General features: G+C 40.3%; 1 protein-coding gene across 2 annotated transcripts in view; it reads left to right on the top strand.

Moving 5' to 3' along the window:
- LOC149139878 (aspartic proteinase CDR1-like) overlaps positions 1 to 18143 on the top strand; it is a 91185-nt gene that overhangs the window by 14075 nt on the left and 58967 nt on the right. For both annotated transcript variants that reach the window (XM_089448910.1, XM_089448908.1), the window contains exons 5-8: positions 12303 to 12385; positions 12517 to 12613; positions 12740 to 12812; positions 13557 to 13868. In XM_089448910.1, coding sequence (XP_089305036.1) covers positions 12303 to 12385; positions 12517 to 12613; positions 12740 to 12812; positions 13557 to 13868 — 565 coding nt within the window. The remainder of the gene's footprint in view (positions 1 to 12302; positions 12386 to 12516; positions 12614 to 12739; positions 12813 to 13556; positions 13869 to 18143) is intronic.

Here is an 18143-nt window from a genome sequence, read left to right as displayed (position 1 = left end):
TGTAACTCCTCTATTCCATACTCTGCCATAACGCATCTGCCTGGCCTGAACGTTTGTCTGGCCTGTACGTTTGACTCTTTGCACGCATAAAGATTCCATGCTCGCTGCCCTGGTGCTCCGCCATTTGCCCAAAGATGATAAGGATAGCAAGAATTCCGTCGTCAGAATCGATAGAGACGGTGAGAGGTGCGTTCACATCTTGAATTATCTACGCAGCGGCACCGTGTGGCTGCAGGACGACTGGCTCCTGCGCAGGCCGATTTTTTCTGCCTCAACGGCTTTAATGCCCTCTGCGTGATAACGCTTTGCATACCCATCAAATATCAATGCTTTAGCATTGATCTCTTTGTTTTTATCGTTTACTGTATATGCATTAAGCCTAACCTGTGTGAAAGATTGGGATCCGCCAGAACATCACCGTTCGGAGCTGGAAATGTCAAGGACGAGACGTTCATCGAGTTACAAGTAGGAGTGAGACCCCAAACCATCACAGTATTCGCGCCCTAGCCCGAGAGCCATTGCTCATCTTCTGAGCCCGAGAGCCATTGCTCATCCTTCGGTTTTTTGTGCTTGTCTGTATAGGAATCTACGGAGACTAAGACATACAACCTATTGCTCATCCTCCGGTTGCTATTCCAGGTTCAATCCTTGTGTGAATACCATTGAACGCTGGCGACTCCGCATCAGAAGTGGGTACCATTAAGTACCGCTAAATTGGGTCTTGTGACCATGGCTGGGCCATTCGAACTCGAGATGTAGGTTAAGCTGTCGCCACTCCGCATACGCTGTGTGAAGCATTGAACGCTGGCCACTCCGCATACGTTGTGTGAAGCATTGAACGCTGGCGACTCCGCATACGACTGTGTGAAGCATTGATCCCGGAGTGAATTAACTGTGTGATTCGCCACAGGTCCCAGGATCTCTTCCGCCATGGATTTATGATTATGGGCCTGCTTTTTTGGCCATCGAATGTTAGTTCTCATTCTGGTTGAGTCTGCACAAGTTTATGAGAAGTGCATACATTTGGATTGTATACATGGACTCCTTTAGGACCGACGATATTTGTGGATTTTGAAATCAATATGTATTGCTACACACTCTTCAGGATAGTCAAATTCCTACTAATTTGTTAGTTTTTTTTTTTAAGGAATTTGAGAAGAAGGGACTTGTCTGGCTTGTCTACACATCGTTTGTTTCAGAGGATTATAGTTTTTAAGACTTGGAGATGCTGATGAAAGGATTTAAAATCATCAGCCTTTGATTTGAATGCCTATAATATTGCACAGTTTTGTTCATTCAAAGCAGTTGTAATATTGCACAGTTTTTTTTATCATTTGAATGGTAATGCTGCTTTGAAAAGTTAAAGCATTAAAGTGATATTGAAGTGAGGAAGTTTTTTTTTTTTTTTATCAGCAGAAGTATTTTTTACATAATGCATTCAATCATCTCTATGGTAGGGATAGTTCTCACTGGCAAGGAGAACTATCCTGAATGGTCCAGGATGATAAAACACACTCTCATCTTCAATGAGTTGTGGAAAGGAGTGTGTGTCGGAGAAGGAGACAATGACCCAGTGCAGCCTACATCAGACAAAGAGTTCGTCATTTGGGAAAACAAGAACAACAAAGCCTATGCATTAATCGCAGCATCTGTAAATGAAGAAGTAAGTCGCCATATTTCATCATATTCAACTGCCTTTGAAGCTTTACAAAAGCTGAAAGAACTTTATGACTCACATTCTGCACTTGAAGTTGTTCAGCTCATGATTAAACTCTTCACTCTTGAACTGAAAAATAATGATCCTCTTGCTCTTGCATCTGAAGTAAAATCCATAATGCATGATATCAAATCCACTAAGGTTGAGCTGGATATCCCTCTTATTGCTTTTCTCAAGGCACTCTATCCTACTTACTCCAATTATCTTGAGTCTTTACAAGCAAATGGAAATCTTAAAGATATAACCTTTGATTCTCTTGTGAAAAAGTTTGCTGAAAGAGAGAGCCTTTGGAAAGAAGACAGTCCCTGAATCTTCTAAAGAGATTGTTTGCCTTGCTCATAAAGAAAAGCATCCTGCTCAAGATTCTACAAGAGGAAGAGGTGGACGAAGAGGAAGAGGAAGATATTTCAGAGGCAGGGGGGGCAGACATTCTCAAGGAGAAAAGGCAGATTTGCATTGCATTCGCTGCAAACGAAATGGATCACATGATGCTTCTACATGCAAGCTACCATGGGGCAAAATTGAGCAGAAAAGAAACCAGCAGAAAGGTAAAACTGATGATACAGACAAAGGTAAAGCACCTGAATCCGCTCACTATATTGAGGCACAATGTAACATTGGAGTAAATGAAGATTTGTTTAATGCTTCACTTGCTTCTTCAAAAAATGATTGGTTGCTTGATTCAGGAGCAACCTGTCATATGACTCATAGGAAAGATTTTTTTGAAGATTTCACTGACAATGTTGATGGATCAGTATACTTTGCAGATCAGTCAAAAATCAAGCCATAAGGGCTTGGCACAATCAGGCTTAAACTGCCTGGTCTTCCAGACTTTCTTCTGGATCATGTTCTGTATCTCCCACAGCTCAAGAGAAACTTGCTGTCCTTGGTCCACATCCGTCAGCAAGGTCACTCCATTCATATGTTTGATGGCAAGCTTGAGGTAAGAAAAGCATCTGACCACTCACTTGTCATGAGGGGAATAGAAGAAGAAAGACTTCTCAAACTGCAAGGAATCTCTGCTCATGCACAACATTTCTCATATATTTCTCATCATGAAGAAGGTACACTTCCATCAAGTTTATTATGGCATGCTAGATTTGGACATTTAAACTATGACAGTCTCCGCTTATTGAAGAAAAATGGTGTTGCTGGTTTGCCTACAATTCCTAGAAAACATAAGCAATGTGATGCTTGCATTCTAGGAAAGCATAACAAACAGTCTTTTCATGATTCACATTCAAGAGCACATAGGAAGCTTGAACTCATTCATTCAGATTTATGTGGTCCAATGCCTGTTCCTTCTGCAAATGGAAATAAATATATCATGACATTTATTGATGATTACACCAGAATGTGTTGGGTTTATTTATTGAAGAACAAATCTGATGCTTTTCAAACATTCAAGAATTTTCATAAATGGATTGAAAATGATGCACAATCTCATATTGGGTCTATTCGCACTGATAATGGAAAAGAATATACATCAAATGAATTTGACAACTATCTTCGCCAACATGGAATCAAACATCAAACAATTGTACCTTATAATCCCCAACAGAATGGTGTAGCAGAAAGAATGAATAGAACAATCTTGAATATGGTACGATCCATGCTTTTCTTCAAAAATGTAAAGATAATGTTTTGGGCTGATGCTGTTCTATGTGCTGCATATATAAAGAATAGATGTCCATCTAGTGCTATAAGAAACAAGACTCCTTATGAATTGTGGTATGGACATGTTCCTTCGGTAAAACATCTCAGGATCTTTGGTTCCACCTGTTATGCTTTAATACCAAAGGTACATAGAAACAAACTTGGTGCTAGAAGTCGTAAGTGTATCTTCCTGAGGTATTCAAACACCTCTAAAGCATACCGTCTCTATGATGAAGTAAATAAAAAGTTTGTTGTATCTAGAGATGTCATTTTTCTTGAATCATCCAAATCTGACAGTGTTGTTGAGCGGCAACTTGATCGCTTGGATAGATTCACAAAAACGAAATCATTTCAAGAGTTTGATAATCAGATTCCACATCTTGAAGGGGGGATTCCTATACTAGATCAACATGTGGAATCTTCTTCTGAAGAACAATCTCCCCTGCATGAAAATCCAACACCTGATGATCCTTTAAGTGATGTAATTGATAGAATTGAGAGACTCAATCTTGATTCAGTCCCAACTCAATCAACAGAGCAGCCTGGACCATCTCAGAAAGGTCCCCCAAAGTGGCTGACAAAGACACTTGAAAGTGTTCATCCTGATGAAATTGGAAAAACAGGAACCAGAAATTCAAATCGACAAAATGGAGGTGATGTAGATGACTCTAATTCACCTGTTGATATGGATGTTACTTATGATTGTGAATTGAACTTGTTTACAGATTTTGAACCAACCTCCTTCAAAGAAGCTGCTTCTCATGATGAATGGAAAGAAGCGATGCAAAAGGAGTGATGCCCTCACAAAGAATGGCACTTGGAAGCTGGTTGATCCTCCATTTGGAACCAAACCAATTGGCTGCAAGTGGGTCTACAAGAACAAATACAAAGCTGATGGCTCACTTGACAAGCACAAAGCTAGGCTTGTGGCAAAAGGTTTTGCACAGAAGGAAGGGGTCGATTATGAGGAAACTTTTGCCCCCACAGCAAAATGGGCCACCATCCGGACACTCTTTGCACTAGCTGCTCAGAACAGTTGGAAAGTCCATCAAATGGATGTAAAAACTGCATTCTTGAATGGAGATCTAAAAGAGAATGTTTTTATGTCCCAGCCTGAAGGATTTGCTGTGAAAGGACATGAACATAAAGTATGCAAACTTGTGAAGTCCTTGTATGGCCTCAAACAAGCACCACGAGCCTGGTATGAAAAACTAACAGAGCATCTTCTGAAACTCAACTTCAATCATTTTGATTTTGATGATGCAACTTTATTTGTCAAGAAAGTTGGCAAAACAGTTGTATATCTTGTGGTATATGTAGATGATCTTTTAATGACAGGGAACAATGAAAGCTATATTGCATCCATAAAGAAAGAATTAGGAAAAAGTTTTGAAATGACTGATTTGGGCTATGTTCATTATTATCTTGGCATTGAAGTAACCCAACATCCAAAATCCATATTTCTTTCTCAAAAGAAATACATTGGAGATTTGTTAAACAGATTTGGCATGACAGAGTGCAATCCTCTTTCTACTCCAATGGAACAAAACTTAAAGCTCACATCTATTGAAGGAAAGGAATTTGAGGATGCAACAAAGTATAGACAGCTTGTAGGAAGTCTCATCTACCTCACTACTACCAGACCAAACATTTCATTTGTTGTTGGAATTCTCTCCAGGTTTATGCAAAAGCCTTGTGAGGGACATTGGTCTGCTGCAAAAAGAGTTCTAAGGTACTTGAAGGGAACTCAAGACCTTGGAATCAAGTATACACAGGTGGACGACTTCAGCTTGATTGGATACTCTGATTCAGACTTTGATGGAGACAAAGAAACTGGGGTATCTACTTCAGGATATGCTATGAGTCTTGGATCAGGAGCTGTCTCCTGTAGATCACGCAAACAATCAGTTCCAGCAGATTCCACAACAGAAGCAGAATACGTGGCAGCAGCTGAAGCAACGAAAGAAATTGTGTGGCTCAGGAAAATTCTTGAAGATTTGCAGGTAAAACAAGTACAATCAACTCCACTCATGATTGATAACACCTCTGCAATAAAGTTGGCCAAGAACCCAAAGTTCCATGATCGTACTAAGCACACCAATACTAAATATCATCTGATCCGACATCATGTTGAGGCCAAAACAATCCATCTCCGTCATTGTTCCACAAATGAGCAAATTGCAGACATCTTCACCAAAGCGCTTGGAAGAGAAAAGCTTGAAAGATTCAGAACGATGCTTGGACTCACCAACATCCCTTCAGATTAAGGGGGGGAATTGTTGACACCTAATCCTCAGCGGTTGGGTGTACCCGAAATGTGAACAGTCATCAAGAAGATGAACTGATCAGTCACATTCATGTATATAAACAATAGTTACCTAATGAAATAAATCAAGCAGTTTTTTCTGCCAAGTCTGGAGTTACCCTGGCCTGACAGTTATCTTGCAAGATATTGGGATTGTGATATATGCATTTTTCATCCCTCAATGACACATCCCCTTTTCTGCTTCAGAAAAGAAAGGTAAATGACTCATAATGTAGAGTTGGTTAATTTTCAATCAATGCTTGTTTTGTACGTCGAACAAGTTTTACCGATATCAAATGAGATATCTTGCAAGAGATCCTCAGATTGTCAATGTCGTGCTTACTGCACCTTTGGATGTATGGGCCAAGTAATTATCATGTGGACAATTCTCTTATCCTATGGATCAAGCACAAACTCTTATGCGGCAGCCACTATTTTGTTAATGTGTAGGCTGTTTGCTGTGTCTTTTGATCTGCTTGTCATTGAAGCCTCTTGTCAGTTCATTCTCTCAATGAAAAATATGGTCACGACTGTTGTCACATCAGAGGCAAGGTGTTGATTGCCCTTTCTGCCTTTCGTTTTTCTTACTCTTATTTTATTGTATGATCATGTCTCATTTAGAGAGTTCAAATTCGCACCCGTCTGTTCATAAATAAAAGTGATAAGGCCAGGATCACAATGTTAGATCTTGCCAATCATGAGACCTGAGGAAGTTTCAAATAGTTCTTCTGAACAGCTTGTAGTGTTCGGTGGCTTCCCCTCTAATAGCATTTTGTCATTTTCAGAACCCACTAGTTAAACCTTTGCGTGCCTTGAGAGAAGGCAATGTTATACGGGATTTACGATTGCGGACAAAAGTATCTTCCCTAGGTCGGTGGCTAACCTAGAACAACAGAGAGACAAGGAACACAATGTTTTTCCTTAAAGTAAATAGATGATGGAGTGAGGCCTACCTGGAATCCTTCGCATGCTTCGCTCTTTCCTCAACTTGGAGGCTCCAATCCTAGCGCCGATTGCCAAAATTAGAACTTGCACAGTGAAATAACACAAGCCAAGAAACTACGAGATCTATGAAATATCAATTAAGTACTTCATTCAACAAATCAACATGGTATTGAAATAAGTGAAACAACATCACATATAGGAAAACAATGAATTCTTTGCATTACTATAAATGGAAGGAGATTACAACCATAAATAGCAGTTGATATTGTAGAAGATCTCCTCCAAGTTGTTGACTTGTCTTGTCTTTGTCACAATATGCACCTCCAATCACCCTAAATGCATGGAATGATGACCACTCACTACAACAACATAAGGGCAGAATCACTCTCCAAAAGCCAACCCCCAACCACATAAATGTTGATTTGGGGTAGCATAAGATGTGCTCTAGCCATGAAAATTTGTGGAGGCTAAAACACATGAGATCTCCAAGACCCAGAAATGGTTTGGACATATTGTACCAGGTTTAGAAGGTTCCAAAAGTCATGGATCAAGCCAAATCTAATTTTAGCCGTTGATTAGAGATTTAATCTTGGCCGTTGAAGGACCAACGAGAAAAGTATAAGAAGAGGCTTGAGGGTCAGTTGGAGAACACACCAAAGTGATCAGTCATTCATTTTGTTAGAGCGGGGTTGCTAAGCAAAGTTGAATCAGTGATCAGCAGCGAGGGGCAGTGAGTACGAGGCAGAGAGACAGAGACAGTATTGAGAGACCAGCGCAGAAGTAGAGAGAGCGAGAGCAACAACCAGTCTAGGCTATGCAGAGCCCAACAGAGAGAGCATAGAGGCCAGAGGGACTGCATCAACCACGCAGAGGCTGTTGGAGTGACACAGAGTGTCCTAGAGGTTGCGCAACGACTCAGAGGGCTGACGCAGAGGGTCCTGGGGCTGATGTAGAGGCCAGAAGGGCTAGCGCTAAGCTTTAGTTGTGCCGGAGAGGGTTTCATGGGACAGGTTTTTTGAATATATGTTTCCAAATATAGAGGTATTGCTGCCGTGTATTTTTCTCTGTTGCGTGAGCCGGTTAGGCACCCAGTTGTACTCAAGGAAATACTGCATAATAATAAACTCTCTGAATAGCTGCCTCGGTTTTCCAACATTGGGTTTTTCAGGGACATTTGTCCAAAAATAACGGTGTCACTTGTGTGCTTGTTTCTTTTCAGTTGATGATCAGTGAGATGTTGTGATTGTATTGTGTTTATTTCAGTATTTAAATAACTTGTTCAAAATTTACAAGTAGAAGAAATAAACTAGCAGAATACAAATTATTTTTCTAACGGATAGACTTAGAAAATTCAACATGGTATCAAAGCGTGGTTGCAGATCACAGGAAAACTGAAGGCATCAGCTTAACAAAGCATTTGCAGTAGATTCAGTTGTCCCGAGTGACAGAGCTGATCCTTGCAGAAAGCGACAGAGGAAGGAGTGACGCAGAGGGATTGCGTCATCAGTTTGGGCCAGAGAGAGGTAGTGCAGAGGTTGAGTTGGGCAGAAATAGGCTCATGCAAAGCCACGCAGAGGCCAGGTGGGCTGACGCAGTTGGTTGAGGGAGTTGTTTTGTCGGTGCCGGGATTGCATAGAGCCAAGAGGCTCAATCCTTCAGTTGTTGGGGCATAGAAGGCTGTGGGTAGTTTGCGGAGCGAAGTTGGTTGGGTACTATGGTTAGAACAGTACCTAACAGGGCAAGACCAAGGTAGAGAGAGTTGTTTCCGAGGCAGATTTCTAGCCAAGGAATCCGGATCAGTGTTGTAGTTGCACAGACCATCGGAGAGGAGCAACTTGACAGTTGGCAGAAGGATTTCCAAGAGAGAAATCGGGACTCAGAGGGAGTCCAGAAGAGAACTTCTAGACGGGAAGTAGAAAGACTTAGCAGGAGTCGAACCAAGAACTTCCAGGTGGGAAGTAGAGAGACTCAGAGGAGTCAACAGAAGAGCAACGAGATGGCCATGAATGGGCTGAGAGATCAGGACAAGCTGGACGAAGTGTCTAACTTTGTGGTCTGGAAGGCCAGGATCTTGTCCACTCTAGATAGACATCGTATCAAGGGCTTCGCCTTGAGAGTGGTGGCTATCCTAGTTGACCTAGTAGCTAATGAAAGGTACGAGGAGGCAATGGCTAAGGTAAAGTGCATGATCCTTGATGGGGTCAAGGATATGTGGTACGACATATTGCCGAGAAGGAAACGACAAAGGAGATGTGGGTCACTTTGAAGACATTGTACCATCATACTTTTGTGCAGAGGAAGATGTTCTTGGAGAATCAACTAAGGTCATACCAGATGCAAAAGGGAGAGCTGATAGATGTCTTCCTCAGTCGGTTGAAGGAGATCCGTGACCAGCTAACTTCCATAGGGGCCATGCCGGATCAATAGTTGATGGTGAGGAGCGCGCTTAACGCAGTCTCTGAGGATTGGGAGACATTTGTCCAGAGCATACTAGGCAGACCGAGTCTTCCGGATTGGGAAGAACTGTGGACGGTTCTTTGTCAAGAAGAGATCAGATGACCGACCAAGGCGGGGAGTAGCGGCAAAGGGGTCAGGATCAAGAAGGAAGAGGAAGAGGATGTGATTCTAGCATTTGCGGGAAGGCAGGAGAAGAGGAAGAAGAAGGACCTCTCTAAGGTCAAGTGCTTCCATTGGGAACTGGGTCACTATGCGAACCAGTGTCCAAGGAAGAAGAACAAGGGAGAGGTTTCTGACTCGAAGGTAGCGCTAGCGAGGGCGAAGAAAGAAGTCGAGGAGGATGACGATTGTGCCATGAGTGCTCATGTGCCACTTGAGAAGAAGTGGGGAGACATCGGATTGTATTCAGGTGGATTACAGACGATGAGGGGTAAGATCCTTAAGGTACCCAACATCTTGGATTATACCTTGCTATGGAAGCCCCAAAGAGGAGTAGCAGGACTGGTGGATGTAGGTAGAGACGGTAGAGTATTACAGTGTAGGAGTCCTCGGAGCGCGAGGCTAGCAGGCTGCAATAGTGCGAGAGGCACGGGAGTGTTGCACCAGTGCAGGAGTCCACGGGCAGTGTGAGGCTAGTAGGTTGAAATAGTGCGAGAGGCACGTGAGTGTTGCACCAATGCAGGATGGCACAAAGAGGTGTGCAACGGTGCGAGATACAGAGAGTTGTTACAGCAGCGTAGAGGTCAGTAGAGGGAGCACTTGTTAGCGACAAAGAGAGCTTCAACATGAGGAGTGTTTCTAGCCTGACAGGGATGTCAGATGTTGGGTGGATCAGTTACTTACTTCTCAATAACTGAGTTGCAGTGCAGTAGCACGATGCAGCATGATGAGAGGGGGATGCATTGCAATTGCAGTGTTGGGAGGATGGACCAACAGCAACACAAATGTAGAGGGAGTTGCCGTAAGGATGCAGCAGTGGTAGTAGCAGGGCCATGGGCAGCGGTATAGGATGCAGCAGTGCAGAGGATGTTGGGCGGGGAGGCCTAGGATCCAAATGTTTTATCCAAGGTAAGTAGTAGTAACAACTTCTGGAAACTCCTAGAAGAGGAGGCTTCCAGAATCCTGATCATTCTTTGGTATTTCTTGAACCAATGTAGGTGCAAAAGGGAGCAACCTGCTGGTGACTAACGCAGGCCACAGTGGGGCAACCTTCTGGTGAACGCACCCCAGTAGGCCTATAGGGAGTGTTGGTCCTCAAACTAACTCAGATGAAGCAGTTCAGGGCTGAAACTCTGGGAAATGAAAGGTACATGCACAGGGCTTTGTTCAAGATGGTGACAAGGGGGAATAGGATGCTGATTGATCCCATTAGGAGGCTCACTGATCGGATGTGACAAAATGGCCTATAACAGGCAAGGCCTCCTCATCCAGCAATGTTGCACGAATTTTCTAGGAATCCGACATTTTGGGCCGTACTTGTACCCAAAACTACGAAACTTAGCCAAAACTTGGCGAAACTCGACCATCATGAAATCATCTATGAGAGTTATAATAGACTTGTTTTTCCTTCTAAATTGTCATCTATGGGTCTTGTTCCTTTTTTTCTTGCAAAGATAATGTGTTATTCACTTATATATATATATATTTATTTATTTATATATACATATATGGCGTTTTAGCTGACGTTTCGACCGGCGTTTCCATTTTTGGGAGGTGACGTTTCTAAACGTACCCGTTTCGGAAACTCTGAAACGTTTCTGCATTTCTTGCAACTTAGTCATCCAGGCATTGGTTCAGTGATAAACATAAAAAATTGCTTGGTCATGTTATTGATTGTCTTTATATTACTAAAGACTTCTCAGTTCTCTTATGATCATTACTCTGAGAATTTCTTTCCAAGGACAGACAATAAAATAGAGCCTGTACCTTGTCATTGTTTTCTCTTCTCCTTTTTCCACTGTTCAGAGCTTTTCTAGATCTTGGGTATGGACTTGTCAGTGCCCTTTTTATTGTTGCACTATTATCTAGACTCTGGAACATTTGTAGTCTCTGTAACAGACATTAATAGTAGAAGTATCAAATGCAGTAACTTCCATTTGAACTCCCATTTAACATATGCTGCCCAACTAGCTGCAAATGGATCAAAATGATTGAATATAAGAGGAATATGGTCAATCAATCCTTGGTCTAAGTAATTCGGTTTTTAAATTTTTTATTCAAACTAGCTCTCACGCACACTGTTTTTTTTTTAAATTCTTCAAAGCAGAATATTTTGTCAGTTTTTTTTTTCATTGGAAAAAGTTCATAATGTCTATTCAAGAATAGCTGAAATTACATATTGTGTATGCTGAGAGCATTAAAGAGTATTCCATATGACCACTCTTTTCAAGCAAAAAGGAAGAAACTAAGAGGTCTGCAAGAACTCTTTTCAGATCTCCCTAAACTGTTCAGAAGAAACTTAAAATGAATATAACAGTCCTCAGTATCCACCTGTAAATGTTCATATTACATATATTTGACTATTGATAGTCGTCTAAAAGTGGGCATAGCCTTCAATCCCATTCCAAAGAAGAAAAGCTGAGTGGAAGATTCCAGAAACGTAATGTCTGTCCTGTAAAAACATCTGAATAAGCAGCATAAACAGCATCATTTTTCAGCTCAAACAAATCACAGAAATCTCGACACCAGCAACAATCTTCACAAATTAATGTGTCCTTGTTCAGATCAGAATATTGCTTCTGCATCTTAAAGCAGAAAAACAAACAAGACATCATTCTATCCATAATCAAATATTGAAAGATGAAGTTCAAGCTGGGGAATCCTGCCCTTTATTTCCATCACTGCCCAAGACCGTGCATTAATTTGAATACCATATTTTGACAAAGAATCAGCCAAGGAATTGAGTTCCCTGTATATATGGTGGAAGGACAAATTTGTAAATCCCTCGTCTATTCTTGAATCTCTTTAACTACTCTCAGGGCATTTGATAATAATTGACTGAAGAATCATGCTATGCTGTTGTGGGCATGTGTAACCCGATTACATTTTAATATAATGCAAATTTGCATGGACATTATTTGAAACTTGTAAAAGCACAGCTGGCAAGTTTGGTGTTCGTAGGAATTTAGATCTGGATTTCTAGTGAATTAATAACTTCCGATTACATTGAAATGTCTATTGTGATGGTTGATAAAAAATCACAAGTTTGGAGGTCCTATTCAGGTGATAAAGCATCTTCATTCGCTCAAGCGAATTTCTGGTCCAGATCCATCATATCCTGACATTTGCTTTTCTGGTGCTGGAAGGTAATGTACTCCATCCAGTGGTTAAATGTTGCTTTCAATCATTAAGATAGGAAGGGCTCAACAAATATACAAACCCAACGTACTTTCTTTCTTGGTATTAAAACTAATGGTTGATGTAACTGTGTTATCAGAGATGTTTCACAGCTCAGCAAACATTTTCCACAAATTGATTTGCTACTTGGTAATGGCCAAAAAGTTCAATTGGCTCCTGAAAATTACATATTCCGGGTAAACTATCCATCTGATTTGTGTTCAACCTTGGCTAATTTTATTTCTAATCAGTAAGATTGTGTATGACCTGATTTATTTTATTGTGCTTGTTTTATTAACTTATTATGTTAACTTGTTTGACAGCATTCCAAAGTGCATGGTGCTTACTGCCTGGGAATTTTCCAAAATGGAAAAGATCCCACTACTCTTCTTGGTGGTAGGTGGCTTTACATGTATGCTATTATGCACTGAATGTGGTCAATTGGTTTTTGCAATTAAACTTAGGACTCAGTAAGAATCAGCCAAAATGGTAAACATAAATGAGAAATGAGCTATGGACATTATAGTATTATACCATGTTTGGTCCTATTATGGTTGATAACTTGATAGTAGGCATTGATGTAAAAGTCTGTTGAACCTGGAATACCTTTGATATGCATTCTCTTTGTTTTTCAGAAATCAGCTTTGCTATTTGGATACTACCTCAAAATTGAGTACTTGAAAATCAGATAAAGATTATATTGTGTGTTTTCATGATTCTTGGGCCCCGGTGGCTTTAATAACTGACTTAGTTCTTGAGCATTATTTTCTTTTACTGGTACAGTCAGAAATGTTTGATTCCGTTGTCTGACATCAATATCCACATAGATAAATGACAGTGCTGCTGTTTTCTTAATACATATGCAATTGCTTCTTGTAAAAATGGTTTTTAATAACTGGCCTAGTTCTTGAGCATTATTTTCTTTTCCTGGGACAGTCAGAGATGTTTGATAATGTTATATGACATCAATATCCATTGAGACAAATGACAGTGCAGCTGTTTTCTTAATACATTTGCAATTGCATCTTGAAAAAATAGGCTCTATGTTTTATTTGCAGCACATGAGAAGGAAGTGATTGTTTCGCTTGAAGGTCTTGCTTAATATGTTTATTCTGCTTGGGTCATTTTGGATCTGTGTAGGTATAGTGGTCCGCAACATGCTCGTAACCTATGATCGGGCCAATGAAAAGATAGGATTTTGGAGGACTAATTGTTCTGAACTATGGGAGAGATTGCAGGCAGCTGTACCTCCGCCGCCTGCAAAGTCAAACTCTGAAGGAAAAAATTCAAGCGATAGTATACCACCACCACCTGCAAAGTCGAACTCTGAAGGAAAAAATTCAAGTGATAGTATACCACCAGCACCTGCAAAGTCACACACTGGAAAAAAGAATTCTAGTGATAGCATGGATGTTTGGCCACCTGCTTTACCTCCATCAGCAGTAAACGAAGGTATGCTCCTACAAGTTTGTCTCATTTCCTGATAGGGGAAGAATTGTATAATAGGGAGTCCAAGGTAGGCTACAAATTTAGGTTTTACTCCTGTTTTGGTGTTTATTACCTTTTCATTCGAAATGGTGATATTGCTGTCTGTTTTAACTTTCCAAGAAATCCAGTTGAATGCATTTATCAAAACTTAAGCACTTTTCTAAAGATTATATTCCAGTTTGATTGACTTTTAATCTAAGTATTCTTAACATATTCAAATGTTCAAAATTAGAAAATGGAAATGTTAATAATCTAATTGTCAAAAGTTTAAAATGAAAAGTTTAGGTTGGCTCTCTAAATTGAAGACTGTAAATTTCGACAGATCTTGTAAAAGTTGTTTTATACTATGTTGCACTGGTTGTTGGGACGGGGGGACTAGGGGTACGGGGGGATGAGTTTCCGGGACGGCTAGAGGGCACCCCCAAATTTTCAGGGGATGGCAGGTTGGGGATGACAAGTGCGGCAACTAATTTTTATATTTATTAAAAAATGAAAATAAAATTTAGTAATTCAGCATAAACATGAATGATAAATTAAAATATAAAAATTAGAACTATTACAAATCTCGTCATCATTGCCCATTGTCAAGAACTTAAGAAGTACTATTAGTCTGCTACAACCTACAATCTACTATTGTTTACATAATCATTCTTATTGTTAGGATATTCCGACACATAGGATATAGTTAAGTTCAACTTGGTCTAGTATAGAGTTAGGTTAGAGTTAGGTAAAGTGTGTTTCTTTACCGTTGTACATTTTGTAACTTACAATCCGATGGTCACGATATGTAGTGATCCGACGGTTCACTCTCACCTCGGTATTACCGACACTTGATCCGTGGCTTGACACCCGATTGGTCCATGAGTTCTATTTAAAGCGCATGGAGGGTCATTGTTCGGGTAATCCGTGCATGAGAGAAGCTTATGTAAATTTTCGTTCTTTGATTAATAAATTGCCTGTAGTACCCACATTGGGACAGGCCGTGGACTGTTTCCCTCCTTGCACTTTGAGGGTTTTAACCACGTCAAAAATACTGGTGTATTGATTTGAGATCTGGTTGTGAGCAGTGTCCTTTTGGTGTTCTTTCTGAGGAACTTACCCTGTAAATTCCTACATGGTATCAGAGCTATTTGAGGGCCGCGTCTGTTGGTGATCCAAATCTGAAGCCGGTAGAACTGCATGCGGCTGTCGTTTCCTAGATCTGCTGTTTCTGACTGCTTTCGGGCCGAGAGGACTGCTCTGTTGCGTTCGGAGCATCTGTTCCAGTGAGGAACCCCTTTCGTTTCACGCAAAAAGGTTTCCGGTAGCCCTAGCTGCGTCATTTTTCAGATCGGGAGGTATACAGTGTTTTTTTTGCAATTTACTGTTATTTTCTCTCTGCTTATTTCGGTCTCAGTTTATTTAGCCCTTTTTTTTAACCGGATCTATACCTTTCATTTCTGCGTATGCTCTTTGCCCTGCGACTCTGTGCGATTTGGGCAAATCAGAAACAGAAAGGAAGGATTTTTCTCATGCGTATGCTCTTTTCCCTGCACCTTAGTGTGATCTTGGAAAATCAGAAACATTGAGAAAAATATTTAGTTTTTCGGCTAAAGCCAACTTTGAGATTTTTTTTTAAAAATTTCTAGTTTTTTGGCTAAAGCTAACTTCGAGCCGCAAGGTTCGTTTTTCTTTGCATATTCGTGTTGGGTTTTGTGTTTTGTGTTTTGTAAGGAAAAAGAGCTTTCTCAAGGCAGGCACGCAAACCAAGGCCCCCCCCCCCCCTCTCTCTCTCTCTCAATTTTTTTGTATAGATCAATTGGTTCAAAGCTATTTTAAGAGAGTAGAAGTCTTGGGTTCAAGCCTCCATTTTGTGGGGGCAGATTTTTTTCATTCCCGCACATTCGCGCACTTTGCCGGCAACGTCAACAATTTTTTTTCAAAAAGCCATAACTTCTTCATCCGGAAGCCTTTTTCAGAGCCGTTTTTTTTAAAACCGCCTATTTTTTCGAGATCTATCCATTGGAACACTTACTTTCAGCATCTTCAGCTTCAGTTTTTTTTAAAATGGAAAGTCCATGCCAAGTCATTCTTGACAGCACTAACTACTTCCAATGGGTAGCCTACATGGAAGATTTACTTAGAAGTAAAGGTCTCTTCAGAATAGCCACCGACCAAGAGAAGAAACCAAAAGATGAAGACAAGGCTGCAAAATGGGAAAATAGACAAGATCAAGCACGTGGTTTGATAGGGATGTCTATTTCTCCTGATCTTAGATTCCACATTGCAGAACTTGAGACTCCTCATGAAGCATTAGAAAAACTCACTAAAGTTTTTGGGATTAAAAATGAAATTAGAGCCCATCAACTTGAAAATGAGCTGCTTACTTTGGATCCTAATAATTTTTCTTGCATTGAAGATTTCTTGTCCAAATTCAAGACCCTTAGATATCTCTTGGAAGGTGTTAAAGTTAAGAAAGAAGATGGTAACCTTATTTATTCCATCCTTACTAAGTTGGGACCAGCCTACTCTGTATTTGTTTCCACTTTCCATTCTACAAGGGAAGCTTTCATTTGTCAAGGACAAGACTACAAGGCCCCTTCCTTTGACTCCTTTTGTGATTCCTTAATAAGAGAATAAGAAAAACTCTTACACCTTGGTCTTCTTAATCTTGAAAACTCTTCCACGAAAGCGTTAGCCGCCCAGCAGCAACCAAATTCAAAGAATCCTAAGAAGTCATATCCTCAAAAGAATGGTCCTAAACCATCTCAGCCTCAAAATGAAAGATCATTTCAGCAAAATGATAAGACCAATAAAAACAAATGGAAGAACACTGATAGACATTGTAACTTTTGTAATCGAGATGGCCACTTAGAATCTAAATGCTTTAAGAAGATGGAAGCCTTGGAAGCCGCAATGAAGAAACATAACATCCATGTGGAGCCTACTTCAACTTCAACTTCCGGAATGGCACTTTCTGCATGTCATTGTCAATCATCTCAGTCTGGTTATGCATTAAATGTATCTTCTTCTTCTTCTCATTCTCATGAGTGGCTCATTGATTCTGGAGCCTCTTGTCACATGGCCAAAAACCAAGCCATGTTTTCTTCTTTAAATGATTGTAACACCAAAAATATATATGTTGGTGATGATAGATCTCTTAATGTTGAAGGGACTGGAACTGTTCATCTAGACAATGGTCAGTTTAATGATGTATTATGTGTTCCAACCTTATCCTGCAACCTTCTATCTGTCTATCAGATAACTCATTCAGGTGAAGGTAAAATTGTTGAATTTTCACCTCATGATGTTGTAATCAAGGATCTAAAAGATCCTAAACACATTCTAGCAACTGGTCTTGCTGATGATTCCAAAAGGTTGTATAAGTTTCACAACTTTGGGTCATCAAATCTTCCCTCAGTATTTATTGCTCATAATGATGAAGTGAGCAAACTTTGGCATGAGCGATTTGGTCACTTAAACTATCGCTCCCTTCAGCATCTATGTAAAGAAAATATGGTGACAGGTCTTCCTATGGTATCTTGCAGAGATGGTGTTTGTTCCGGATGTGTACTCGGAAAACATCATCGGGACAGTTTTGACAAACGTGCCTCTTGGCACGCCTCAGCCCCTTTACAGCTTGTGCACAGTGATTTATGTGGTCCTCTTCTTGTTGCTTCATTCTCTGGCTGCAAGTACTTCTTAACTTTCATTGATGATTTCTCCAGACGCACTTGGGTATACTTCTTAAAACTCAAGAGCGAAGTATTTAACACCTTTTTGGCCTTCAAAGCCTTTGTTGAAAAACAATCTGGACATCAAATTCTTAAGCTAAGAACTGATAATGGTGGAGAATATGTTAAAAACACATTCATCAACTTTTGCACCGAAAATGGAATTCAAATGCAACATACTGTTCCATACACTCCACAACAAAATGGTGTAGCTGAAAGGAAAAATCACACCTTAAAGGAAATGGCTAATTGTATGCTGCAATCTAAAGGACTCAGTCTTAGTTTTTGGGCCGAAGCAATTAATTGTGCAAATTATATAATCAATCGCACTCCTACTAAGGTTCTAGAGAATATCACTCCAGAAGAAGCTTGGAGTTCCATTAAACCAGATGTAAGTCACTTTCGTGTGTTTGGAAGTGAAGCATGGGCCCATATTCCAGATGAAAAGCATAAAGCTTTAGAACCTAAGAGTGAGAAATGTACTTTTGTTGGATATTCTGAAGATGTAAAAGGTTATAGACTTATT

Source organism: Pinus tabuliformis, chromosome X, assembly GCF_031772625.1.
Source record: "Pinus tabuliformis cultivar Carrire ecotype Pingquan chromosome X, CPIR1, whole genome shotgun sequence".
Taxonomy (NCBI): Eukaryota; Viridiplantae; Streptophyta; class Pinopsida; order Pinales; family Pinaceae; genus Pinus; species Pinus tabuliformis.
The sequence above is the reverse complement of the archived record's forward strand: the minus strand, read 5'-3'. Positions and strand labels throughout refer to the sequence as shown.